This window comes from Aspergillus thermomutatus (assembly GCF_002237265.1).
Source record: "Aspergillus thermomutatus strain HMR AF 39 chromosome Unknown NODE_450, whole genome shotgun sequence".
Lineage (NCBI taxonomy): Eukaryota > Fungi > Ascomycota > Eurotiomycetes > Eurotiales > Aspergillaceae > Aspergillus > Aspergillus thermomutatus.
In genome coordinates, this window is record NW_020798500.1 from 1 (window position 1) to 12,395 (window position 12,395).

Consider the following 12,395-nt stretch of genomic DNA (forward strand, 5'->3'; position numbering starts at 1 on the left):
TTTTGATTTTTGATGTTGTTTTGGAGACATGGTGGTGGTTTGAATTGGTTGAGTATTGTGACCGCGTCTGAAACGCGTGAGGTGGCCCGCTCGCTTGGGTGGCCCGCTCGCTTGTGGATTACGTTACGGAAAAATGAACGACCGAGCGGAGGCTGGATATACTGGATCCAACGGTATGGTACGGTTGACTGGATGTTACCCCCATACCCCACCTTCACAATTCACATCACCTTACAAGCTCAGACATCCATCACACAGGTCGTGTGCAATGCCCATGAGCCTATAGTCCATCAAAAGCTCCTTTCTGCTTTAACTTTGTGATGACTCTCTTCACTCCCGAAACCGATACCAATAGATTGAGAATATAGCTTTGTCGATGTATAGCGAGTTAATCATGGCAGCGCCCACTAAAGACACTGGAAACACACCGATCTCACTAGCACAGCGAGCACCAGTCGGACCTATCCCCACAAGGACTTGGCATATGTATCTACGTTATGGCCTAGGTCTCATAGAATACAAAAGTCACCTCGAGCAGAAAAATCACTGTATCCGATCTCAACTGGCTCACTTGTCGCGCAGAAACGAATTCGGCCTGCAAATTTTACTAGGGAGCGGTGCCGTTCAGGCTGGCTCCGAGATTCACTACGAGCGTACCGTTGAAAGTACAAGCTTTCCGTATCCAGCAGCATTTCGGAAGATGTTTCGGGCGCAGTCACAGGTACAGGTCCAAACACAGCCACATGATGAGGAGAATCGAGGTGGGGGGGATTTGAGAGATGTTGTTCAGCCGCCAGTTATGCCGGATGCGGTCAGACTCGGAGAACAGGTCCAAGAAAGACGTGAGTGGAAGTGGAGCATCACCAATCGCTGGCTTGGCGTCACGGGCACCTCGGCCATCGAGTTCGACACCCAGAACCAACCGGTTTATGTGGTCCTGGGTATATTCCCCCGTGGTTATTCTATCCCGCGAGAACGGGCCGTGTTTATCCATGAGCCGAAACAATTATTCTGGGAGCTCCGTTGGGCAGCAATTCGTCTGCGTGGGCTGACCAGCACCCTTTTTTCCCTAAGACACGTGCAAGGTTTCAAATTGTACAAAGTGTGTAACTAACGTTACCTCCTTTAAGTGAACTTATGTTTTATTTTTCTAACGGATAACTACTAATTAACTATAGTGTGATATCGAGAACGGGACCCACGAACGCATCAATCTCGACAGTAATGGGGTCGCGGATTTGCAGCTTCTTTTGCATACGTACAAGAGCTGGCATGTCCCCAACTATATCACGCAGGCCTGGGCGAATTGGATCCACCAGACGCTAAATAACGGTTCACACGACGTGCTCAAAGGGATGTACGCGCTTGAGCTTGTACTAGACTGGTCGGTAACCCGAATTACGATCGTGGTGTTCCTACCGGTGCTTCTAAGCTTAGCAATCGGGCTCTGGCTCAACGCGAGCGCGTGGACGGACCTTGCAACAATTCAGACCGCTTGGGGGACTGCGTCTTATGTTGTGACTGCTGGAGGCTGTAAGTTCTTCTATTAGTGCAGCCTTGAGTGTTGAACATTGTGCATCTAGGAACTGACAGGCGGTAGTACTTGCGGCATTGCTGGGTATTTTAAGCAGCATTGCGGAAAACTAGCGGGTTGACGTATGTTCTTTTGTAAGCTAAGCTTTGAAGTCATATTTTGAAAGACCGCCATCTCTTCGATATACAGGTCAGGCTTTTCAGTAAGGTGATCACAAAGGCCGTCAAGCATCAGAGGAGTAATGCTGGGTGGCCGGCCGGCCCGAACTAGACGAGGTCTGGCAGTGCCATACATGCGCAACTTCCTGCGGATATACGTGACAGAACGCTCGCTACATTTTGCGACCTCAGCAATCGGTGACGTGGATAGTTTTCTGTACGTATCATCTGAACAACCATTTTGTGCTGTCGAGACTCGAGATGTCGTGCCATTCTGAGGTGGGTGGATGGTGAGAGCACAAAGTGGCCTTGAGTTGAGGTGACATCATGGTAGCCTGGTAGGCAACAGGGTGTAACTTTAGCGTTGTCATATTACAGCTTGCTCAGCTAACTTTCTGTTCGGTGTCATACCGTTCAAGGCGGGAACAAGACAGTAATATAGAGTAACCGCTTCTGGATTAGCCAGTTTCCGCGGTTAGGGTTTGAAAACAGATCCATCTGTGCAAAACATGGAAGGACATTTTGGGTGCGACTGTAGTAATACCTATATTAATAAACTAATTACTAAGATATAAGATGCTCACCCCTTAGTAGGTAATAATATCTATATAAGTCATATATTACCTATATAACCCCTATAGTTCACTATATACAGACTTACTATACTTAATACTAATCTAGAACCAGAGCAAACTAATAGCAAAATAATCAAGTCCCTTACCTTTATTACTAAGTAAGAAAATACTAAATCACAAGAACTATTACATTATGTTTCTTATGTATTAAGATTATCATTAGTTAGTTCTACAAGAATTAACTATCATCTTCCCATCACATAAGCTGATGCATAGAGTGTACCTACCACTAGTATTTATTACTTAGCTTTAGTTAGCATAGACTATTTAACAGGCATATAATGCTATATCTATTATTATAACATTCACATTAAATCAGATGAGTATAGTATTATTTAATCCCATGGGTGGCTGCTCTTGATGGCATCATTTGCTATTTGCATACCCATGTAAGAGTTTCTATCCTGTACTAGTGAACCCTACACTAATCTATAAATTAAGATATTGCCCACTACCATAAAAGCATAGAAAAAGAGACATAAGAAAATAGGGAACTTATTAAGTAGTAGGATCTATATCCATTACATCTTCATCAGCATTGCACACAGAATTTGACTTAACTTCTTTCATGATTTTTTCTGCAGATCTGCACTGAGTTTGAGCTGCTCTCGCTCGTTTTTTGGTCTCAAGGATTGCTCTTCGCACATAATCAGCCTCCTCCGGAACGGTCAGAGACTTGGGATCCCTGTAGAGGACCAGTTCGTTGTTTTGAGGTTGTGTATCAACGGTCAATAACTTCGGCAAAGCCCCCAATTTGGCTCCGATCTCTGGCAAAAAGGTGATCGAGCACTCCTGCGCCTCGGAATCTGCGAGCTCGGAATCAAGATCATGAATGTATATTGTATGTTTAGTGTCATCCAACATCATCCGGTCAGTCGTATCAAATGGCGTTGACTGAATTGAAGATGTACCCCCACATATCTGAGGTGTGCCAAACAAACATGGTTCTAGATGGGATGAGAGTCTTAGTCCATGTACAACTATACAGCAAATATTGGAAGATGGTTTTTATGGATGATAGAATCAAAGTGCCGTTGAACACACCTAGTTGCAGACGTCCGAACTTCTTTGCCAGAGGTTGGTCACCATCAGGATCATTCTCGGCGGGTCGCTTTTTCCCGTGCTGGGGTGCCTCACTCATCAGGAACTCACACCACCCACCACAGATACGACGATGCGCAAGAGTAGATTATCATTCAAGTATTCTTTTCGAGATTAAGATCAGTCATTAGTATCCACTGTCTTCAGTCTGAAAAGGAACAAGGAATCATCGACTTTCACTTGATGCGTATTTCCAGAATTATGAGAAATGGGGATCTGACCTTGAGTCATCCGCCGTCACCTTTTAGGTCAAAACCCAGAAGATTCTACCACCTTCACACTACACATAAACCAGAACAAAATCAACTCCATACGAACAATCGACACTTCAGAATGACTTCAGATCCCGAAGGCAGTCCGGAATGGACTGCCAAACGCGTTCGCGACACATTTCTTGATTATTTCAGAAAAAACGGCCATACATTTGGTACGTATTTGGACTTTAACGGCTCATTATTCAACGAACTGATAATATCAAGTTCCGTCTTCTCCGGTTGTACCCCTCTCGGACCCAACATTGCTTTTCACCAATGCTGGAATGAATCAGTTCAAGTCCATCTTCCTAGGCACCGTGGACCCGCACTCTGATTTTGCAAAACTGAAAAGCGCAGTAAACTCCCAGAAGGTCATTCTCCAATACCCCTTGGTATCAAATTGGTCACTAAAAATCAATGACAGTGCATTCGAGCTGGCGGGAAACACAATGTAAGTTAGACATGCGATCCGAGAGGCGTGATAACATAGAGTCTGATTAAAGTGAACACAGGATTTGGACGACGTGGGAAAGGATAGTTACCACCATGTGAGTCAAGCTTACCGTGATCACGCAGCTTCGACGCTGACGAGGGATTTCAATGAATGACTAGACTTTCTTCGAGATGCTTGGAAACTGGAGCTTCGGCGACTATTTCAAGGAAGATGCAATTCGGTACTCCTGGGAACTTTTGACGAAGGTTTACGGTTTGGACCCTCAACGCCTTTATGTCACCTACTTTGAAGGTCACGAAGAGGGTGGCCTCGAGCCTGACCTGGAGGCAAAAGCTCTATGGAGAGCTGCGGGTGTTCCGGAAGATCATATCCTTCCAGGAAACATGAAGGACAATTTCTGGGAGATGGGTGATCAGGGCCCCTGTGGGCCCTGTAGTGAGATTCATTATGATCGGATCGGCGGCCGCAATGCGGCTCATCTTGTCAATCAAGATGATCCCAACGTTCTAGAAATATGGAACAACGTGTTCATCCAGTATAATCGCGAATCGGATCGGTCTTTAAGGCCTTTGCCAAATAAGCACGTCGACACTGGAATGGGATTCGAGAGATTAGTGTCAGTGCTTCAGGACAAATCGTCAAATTATGATACCGACGTGTTCTCTCCCCTATTCAATGCTATCAAGAACATTACTGGAGCCCGGGAATACCGAGGAATGTTTGGTGCCGATGATTCTGATGGCATCGATACGGCTTATCGTGTTGTCGCGGACCACGTTAGAACACTAACTTTCGCCATCTCAGACGGCGTGACGCCGAATAGTGATGGCCGTGGCTATGTTGTTCGACGAGTCTTGCGCCGGGGCGCTCGCTATGCTCGAAAATACTTCCAGGTTGAGATTGGAAACTTCTTCTCAAAAATTGTCCCAACACTCGTGGAACAGCTCGGAGACATGTTTCCCGAGTTGACGAAAAAGCAGCACGATGTCATGGAAATATTGGACGAGGAAGAGATCTCGTTCGCCAAAACCTTAGATCGCGGTGAGCGACAGTTCGAGAACTATGCGCAGCAAGCAAAGATCAAAGGCAGTGACAAGCTCCATGGTGCTGACGTTTGGCGCCTGTATGACACTTTCGGTTTCCCGGTCGACTTAACTCGTCTCATGGCGGAAGAGCGTGGGTTGAATATTGATGACCTTGAATTCGAAGAAGCGCGGTTGAGAGCCAAGGAGGCTAGTAAGGGACAGAAGAAGTCCGCAACAGGAACTCTCCGACTGGACGTTCATGACCTGGGAAAGCTGGAGAAGATGAATGACGTCCCCAAAACGGACGACAGCGCCAAGTTTGGAAAGGGTAACATTACCGCTGAAATCAAAGCGATTTATCACGGAAAGAACTTCCATTCATCGTCGGCGCAGATACCAGATGGGGACCAGATAGGCATCATTCTGGATCGGACGAACTTTTACGCCGAACAGGGGGGACAAGAGAACGACACCGGCAGAATCATTATCGACGGACGGGCTGAGCTAGAAGTAAGTGATGTTCAGCTTTACGCTGGCTATGTCCTCCATACTGGCTTCATGAAGTACGGTTTTTTCTCACTCGGCGATGCTGTCCTCTGTGAATACGACGAGCTTCGTCGCTGGCCCATCCGAAATAATCATACGGGCACACATATCCTCAACTTTGCGCTCAGAAGAGTTCTCGGAGATACTGTTGAGCAAAAGGGCTCTCTTGTTGCTGCTGAAAAACTCAGATTTGATTTCTCTCACAAGTCTGCGGTCACAGAGAAAGAGTTAGAGAAAATCGAGGAAATATCAACCGAGTATATCCGCCAAAATTGTGATGTCTACTCCCAAGAAGTTCCTCTTGCCACTGCTCGCCAGATCTCAGGTGTTAGAGCTGTCTTTGGCGAGACGTACCCGGATCCCGTCCGGGTTGTTTCTGTCGGTGTGGAGGTGGAAGAGATATTGAAGAATGTGGAAGATCCTCGCTGGCTTGAAGTCAGCATAGAATTTTGTGGCGGAACTCACGTCCAGAAGACGGGGGACATTAAGGACCTAATCATCTTGGAAGAGAATGGCATCGCTAAGGGAATTCGTCGGATCATCGCCGTGACTGGGGAGGATGCTCATGAAGTACAGCGAGTTGCGAAAGAATTCGAGAGGCGATTAGATCGCCTGGATGCAATGGCTCTGGGGCCGCAGAAAGAACAGGAAGCCAAGCAGATACAGGTTGAACTAAACCAACTTTCGATTTCTGCGGTCCAAAAATCTCGTTTTCGAGAGCGCTTTGCATCTATTAACAAGCAAGTCATTGACGGACAAAAAGCGCAACAGAAACTCGAGGCCAAGAAGGCGCTTGACGCAATCATTTCGTACTTTGAATCCCCAACAAACGAAGGGAAGACCTGTTTGGTGACCAGGCTTCCTATTTCTGCGAACTCGAAGGCCGTGAGCGAGTCATTAAACTATGTTAAGTCCAAGTTGCAAGATAAGACCGTCTATGTCCTAGCCGCCGATTCCGAGCAGGGTCGCGTTGCTCATGGATGCTATGTTTCAAAGGTGAGTTTTCCGTCGCGTTTCCAATATGGTTCGAAGTCAAGTCTCATGATGTCTTCTGTTGTATAGGCATTACTTGACCAAGGGGCCTCAGCCAATGACTGGGCTGCGGTTGTTTCTAGCGCTGTCGGAGGGAAAGCTGGTGGGAAAGGTTCAACGTCTATCGGTAATGGCGTGCATCCAGACAAGATTGAGGATGCAATTGCATTGGCTTCTGATTACTTGGCAAAGTTCAAGCTTTGAGGGTTTTGTGTAACTGAGTGTTGCTATCTGGGTTTGCCCTGCAATGAATGGTGAATCCGAACCTTGGGGTTTAGATGCCCTTTCACTCGAGCTTGAAACGAACTGTGTCTGAAAACAGGTTGAGTACGAGCTAATCATCTTTATGGTTATAATCCTATAGGAGGACCGGGAAAAGTGAGGACAGAGCAGAATATCCTCACATCTCTCCACATTGTGTAATGATCACATCCTGATTTGGCTTGTCCCTGATTGTGCGCGTGTTTTCGATCATCCGCACGATATCCATGCCGTCCACTACCTGCCCAAACACAACATGCTTCCCATTTAAGAATGGAGTCGCTGTGGTTGTTATGAAGAACTGGCAACCATTTGTATTTGGCCCAGAGTTCTGTAGCACTCAGCACCATCCCCAATTCAACGGTACCTATGTCAACTTACAGCCATGCTTAAAAGACCTGCACGATCATGCTTCAGAATAAAGTTCTCATCTGGAAATTTAGGTGTACCAAAAATTGTACAGGAGCCTGTGCCATCTCCATTGACAAAATCACCTCCTTGTATCATGAAATCTTTGATCTTGGAGGGATTTCGAATCAGCTTTCTGCGCCGACACGAAGGACGGTAGACGTACTACTCGGTGGAACTTGCTGTTCTTGTAGCCTTGAGGTTTTCCTTGAGAATTTCTGCTTTCCCCTGTGCAGAATCTGCGGAAATTTTCTGCTGTCCGAGGAGTGACATCTGCGAATAACTCCATTTTTATGCGGCCTAGCGGCTCACCTATTGCGACACAATGTCAGTTACGGGACTATAGTAGACAGAGTCAATTGGATCTGATCGACTGCCATTATCTACATATGCCAGCAAAGATGCCAAGGGGGGCACGAAAAGCTGGGTGCAAGTAACAACATCTTCACATTCGGTATAGGCTGAGATAGAAAACCAGGTACTGAAAGCTCACCTCCTAGGGCTATGTCGAAAAAAACAACTGGATTGGTGTTCCTCGCTGGATCCAGAGGAGTGTCTTCCATATTGATGTTCTGATAATGCGAGTGGGAGAATAATAATTTATTATCAATGTCTTTGGTTTAATGTGTTAAAATCCTCTACATATGGATATTTTTCTGTTGGTGGTTTTAGTATAGATTAGATATGACAGAAGTAATCTGCACCCAGGGATATTCCTCTCCAGACTATTCCGTACTTGGATTGATGGAACAAAGGAAGGGAAAAGAAAAAATAAATAAAAAAAAAGGAAAGAAAAGAAAAGGATCGTCTTCTGAAAAGCTAGGTATCTGTGTATGCAGCCCATATGGGGCGAGGACAGAGTAAAGATTATGCATAACTTTGATATTCTCCATACTGATGGTTGTATATCCGATTGTGTGTGGGTGTCTGCAAGGTATTATTGTGCTCTCTGTCATTTAGTCCTCGTCAGGGGCGAGGTAATTAGTCTAAGAGCAAAAGGTAGGTTGCTGTACAAGGCTTGTTGAGCTGGTTGGGATAAGTTGGCTCGTCCCTTGATTTGGGTGTCATTGGCCTATCTAAACCTACCCAACATGTAAGCAAGGGGAAAACTTGTATCACGAAGCATCTATCCATCTTGAGAGCAGATAGAGGAAGAACGGTTCTGTTTGACCTGCACAGGTCAGCAAAGCCTTATTTCTCTCTCTGCATGCTGAGGCACTTACATGTAAGTGATAACAGCGACATACTACTCCATAGTCCAAGAGCTACAAAAGTGTGCATTAATAACCTAATCCTTGACAGCAGTAATGGTGAGATGTCGAACATGACTTAAGGAGTGTATATAGATTAACAAACTCTTTCACTTGTACATGGTGTTATTCCTTGTTATCATGTTATTTCCTTACTGTGCTTGGAATGTTTATAAATTTCTACATTTCCGAAGGGTTATAATTATATGAGAGGTATATTTACTCCGTATATGACAGAGACCTCGTGACCCAAAGTATATTTAGCCTCTCACTATCTATTATTTCCGCAAGTATGGTACCCTTCAACGGCCCAACTGAAAACCTGTGACAACTTTGAAGAGTATGAGATCTTGCAGAGGGGTTCAGTGCTAAAACAACGAAAAGCAAGAAGGAAGATAGAGACACTTCAGCAAGTTAACCCAAACACACAGCACGTTTAGTGATGACTCCCCAGGTGCACAGCTTTAAGTGTAACTGGAGTCATACGCTGCCCCCCAGATGAGTTGATATACATTACAGCACAACCTACAAAGCATCCCTCTTTCAAGATCTTTATACTCACTTAAGGTATATTGAAAGGACTGAAACCTTACTCATCAGCAACCTACCTGTCTTTGCCCAGTCAATGAAACATTCAGAATACTTCCACCTTTTAAAAGGTTCATTCCTTTTGTTAAGTGATCGATACTGCACTGTCAACATCAGTCCTGCAATTGTGGCCTCTTATCCTAAAGATGTCCTCCACAAGCACAGTTCCTTCTTCTGGCTCCACAAACAGCGATCGAACTGCTGATTCCAGTTCGAGCCCTACGAGTTCACCGCTACTGTTCTTTGTTGCCCTTGGTTTCGGGGTCGTCTTCACTAATCTATGGTATGTTCAGAGAGTCATTGTCTGCACTTCGTGCGCATCGATTCATATCTGAGGTTTGATGCTAGGATCATCGTTGGTGTCAAGTATTGCTTTCGATATAATCAGCGGAATCGCCAGCTACGAAACGAAGAAACGGGAGAACCAATAGGCTTGGTCACTATGCCCCGTACGCACAGACGAAGAAGGGAAAAGAAGTTGATGACCATGGACGAAGTTAATTTGCGGTTTCCACTCACTAAGTACAAGGCATGGAGGTCGACGCGGGCAAACGCCAACATGCCGACCGCAGAGATGATATCCGCAGCCAACAGCAGTCCACACAGTTCAAACATCAAGAACAGCGCATTGGTTGTAGATGCTAGTGTATCGCCATCCTTAGCGAAACCTGCATCGACAGATCGTCAACAGCAGATTAGTTCCGCCATCGCACAAATTTCAACAGTTGCTCCAGATGATGGAACACAATTCGCTCAGCTAGACGAAAAGTCCGATAGCCGTTCAGTTTTTGCAGATTGCGCGCACACTCCAGAGGTAACAAGGTATACCAAACATGAGATCAAACACGTACATGATCAGGACGGTTGTGAATGCAATGGGTTGGAAGACATCGGAGACGCCGATCATCCCATCCGGACTGCAACACCAGCCGAGCGTCTTCCCACTCCCGGGGACTCCTGTGCAATCTGCCTTGATGCAATCGAGGATGACGATGACATACGTGGGCTGACGTGCGGTCACGCTTTCCACGCATCCTGCGTTGATCCATGGTTGACAAGTCGAAGGGCATGCTGTCCCCTCTGCAAAGCAGATTACTTCACTCCTAAACCTCGCCCTGATCCGGTGGCAGAGCATACGAGCACGGATCGCCATAGTATGGTGGGAATACATGCTCCCAGCCGACCGCGGCCTGTCTTAATAGGATGGCGATCGAATCCATTTCATCGAACAACGATATTGCCCCAGCGACTCACGCAAGGCGGTAGAATCCCGCCATCGCAGCTTTCGGGCGCACTCAATGTCCATTCGCCCATGGCGCATAATACACCTGACACGAATTTGGAAAACTCCAGACCTCGGCCTTCGGGATCAAGATTGTTGTTCCCTCGTCTTCGCAACGCTCTCCGACTTCCGGCTTCAAGTTGGCATCGTGCATCGAGAAATGCGCGTTCCGCTATAGGTCCTTCTCAACCGAGTGACAGTCGGAGTCCTGCAGAAGTTGAAGCCGGCTTTCGTCCTTAAATCACAGCTAGTCATATTGTGCGCAGGTCTATTGCTCCTCAACCCTACGTGATTGATGAATCGGCGTATGGCATATCGATTTGTCTCTTTGCTTGAATCATGGCCAGTGCCGAAATTCGCCTCAAAGTGGTCAATGCCAACAGCATGATTTTATCAACGAGCGGACTCAGGAGTCACTCAGATATTCTTTCTGCTTTCTCTCGCAGGACCCCATATACTTCATTCTGTCTGCCCTGGATGGCGTCAATGAACGTATTATCTCAAGAGACTAGGCCCGTTTCAAGGGCCGCTGAGATTTGCTTCAGCAAAACAATTGCTCACGTGCAAGGATTTATTTCTCCTTTACGCCCTTATTTTTGCCAAATAATGTTGGTTGTCTTCAATGTAGGTATAAGCAGGTCAGACCCTGAAGATCCCGGAGAATCTGACAGTTTAGTCTCAAAAAAAGTCACAATATCAATTCCAAAGTCGCATCCATAGCGAAACATGACAGCAACACCTTGCGCGGTCAGCTTTGTGTAGTGAACACTGGCACAGCATCGCCCTCAACCAAATATCTCGCAGTAACTCCCATAGGGACCACCCCCCAAAGAGGTATTCTTATCCCTGTGCTTTCGTGGCTCCAACCCCAGCGCTGATGACGCCCGGCAGGTCGCCTTGCCCAACTCTGAACAACATTCCAATAGCACCGCCCAAGGCCATGATTACTATGATGCTGGCAGTTGCTAAAAGGAAAAAGGGAGAGCTGATATCTCGCTTTTCACAAGCGGCGCCGCCCCATCGAATAACCTGGGTCGTACCATCCTCTTTTCTGATGGTAGTTGCCTGGCATTTGCACATAAAACAGTCATTGTTAGTAAGTCCGTTCTTTGATTCTGACTTCCTGTAGCAAAACCCATGTCCCGAACAACCGCTGGTTGCTTCGTTACAAGATGAATTGGTGACATGGCAGATTGGATTCGGAGACACTGAACCAGGTGACTGTCTTCTCAACAGTGACGGAGATACCATGTCTGTGGCTATTTGTAAGATCTTGGCTTCATGGTTACCACGATGATTTGGGCTTTGCGGCATTCGGGAATTTTGGGAGTTCGGCATGAATAACAGAGTCACTGCTGTACCATTCAGCGAGAGCGAATGGAGATCACTCATAAGAGATTTCAGCAAGCCAAGCAGTGCTGTGTGAGGCACTGATCCGGAGAAAGACTGCAATGTCTGTCAAATACGAGAAAACTGATAGGTATAGACGAAGGAGTACCTTGAACCATAACCTCAAGATTGAGGGCTCTTGATCGTTAACCCATGATTCCACGACATTGACGTACTCAGGTAATTGTTGGCCAAATGCGCGTGCCACTGGCTTGAAAGCCGACGCGTTAGGTAGGCAAGATAAGAGTGTCTAGGGTTAATCGCAAGTCAGTTCGAATACCTCTTTAATACTGCACGCGAGAGCAATCGATATCTACCTGCATATTCTCCGGTTCTGTTTCTTTGCTGTCGAGGTAATTCAGGCAACGACCATCGGCTGCTCCAGCATCTTCCGATTCGCCATCGATGTTCCGGTCAAGGGAAATGTCATGCAAAAATGCAGCTCGAGAGTCGAAATGTACCAGACCTTGCCTGTATT

The 12,395-nt window shown here is 46.4% G+C and overlaps 4 protein-coding genes across 4 annotated transcripts; 3 read left to right on the forward strand and 1 right to left on the reverse strand.

Moving 5' to 3' along the window:
* Window positions 1–582: 582 nt before the first annotated feature.
* CDV56_100189 (uncharacterized protein) lies at window positions 583–1,647 on the forward strand (the record flags this gene model as incomplete). The annotated part of the gene is made up of 3 exons (XM_026753808.1): window positions 583–1,102; window positions 1,179–1,533; window positions 1,601–1,647. Coding segments are annotated over 3 exons (922 nt in total), but the record flags the coding sequence as incomplete, so codon positions are not given.
* A 2,114-nt stretch (window positions 1,648–3,761) lies between these two features.
* ALA1 (alanine--tRNA ligase) lies at window positions 3,762–6,943 on the forward strand (the record flags this gene model as incomplete). Its single annotated transcript, XM_026754402.1, has 6 exons — window positions 3,762–3,855; window positions 3,908–4,053; window positions 4,107–4,133; window positions 4,195–4,230; window positions 4,295–6,703; window positions 6,770–6,943. The coding sequence occupies 6 exons, from the start codon at window positions 3,762–3,764 to the stop codon at window positions 6,941–6,943; spliced, it is 2,886 nt and encodes a 961-aa protein (XP_026609649.1).
* Window positions 6,944–7,139: 196 nt separating this feature from the next.
* cyp3 (putative peptidyl-prolyl cis-trans isomerase) lies at window positions 7,140–7,971 on the reverse strand (the record flags this gene model as incomplete). Its single annotated transcript, XM_026754911.1, has 4 exons — window positions 7,140–7,331; window positions 7,382–7,519; window positions 7,575–7,720; window positions 7,902–7,971. The coding sequence occupies 4 exons, from the start codon at window positions 7,969–7,971 to the stop codon at window positions 7,140–7,142; spliced, it is 546 nt and encodes a 181-aa protein (XP_026609650.1).
* Window positions 7,972–9,392: 1,421 nt separating this feature from the next.
* Window positions 9,393–10,445, forward strand: CDV56_101623 (uncharacterized protein; the record flags this gene model as incomplete). Its single annotated transcript, XM_026755242.1, has 3 exons — window positions 9,393–9,529; window positions 9,595–10,247; window positions 10,312–10,445. The coding sequence occupies 3 exons, from the start codon at window positions 9,393–9,395 to the stop codon at window positions 10,443–10,445; spliced, it is 924 nt and encodes a 307-aa protein (XP_026609651.1).
* Between the last annotated feature and the right edge of the window lie 1,950 nt (window positions 10,446–12,395).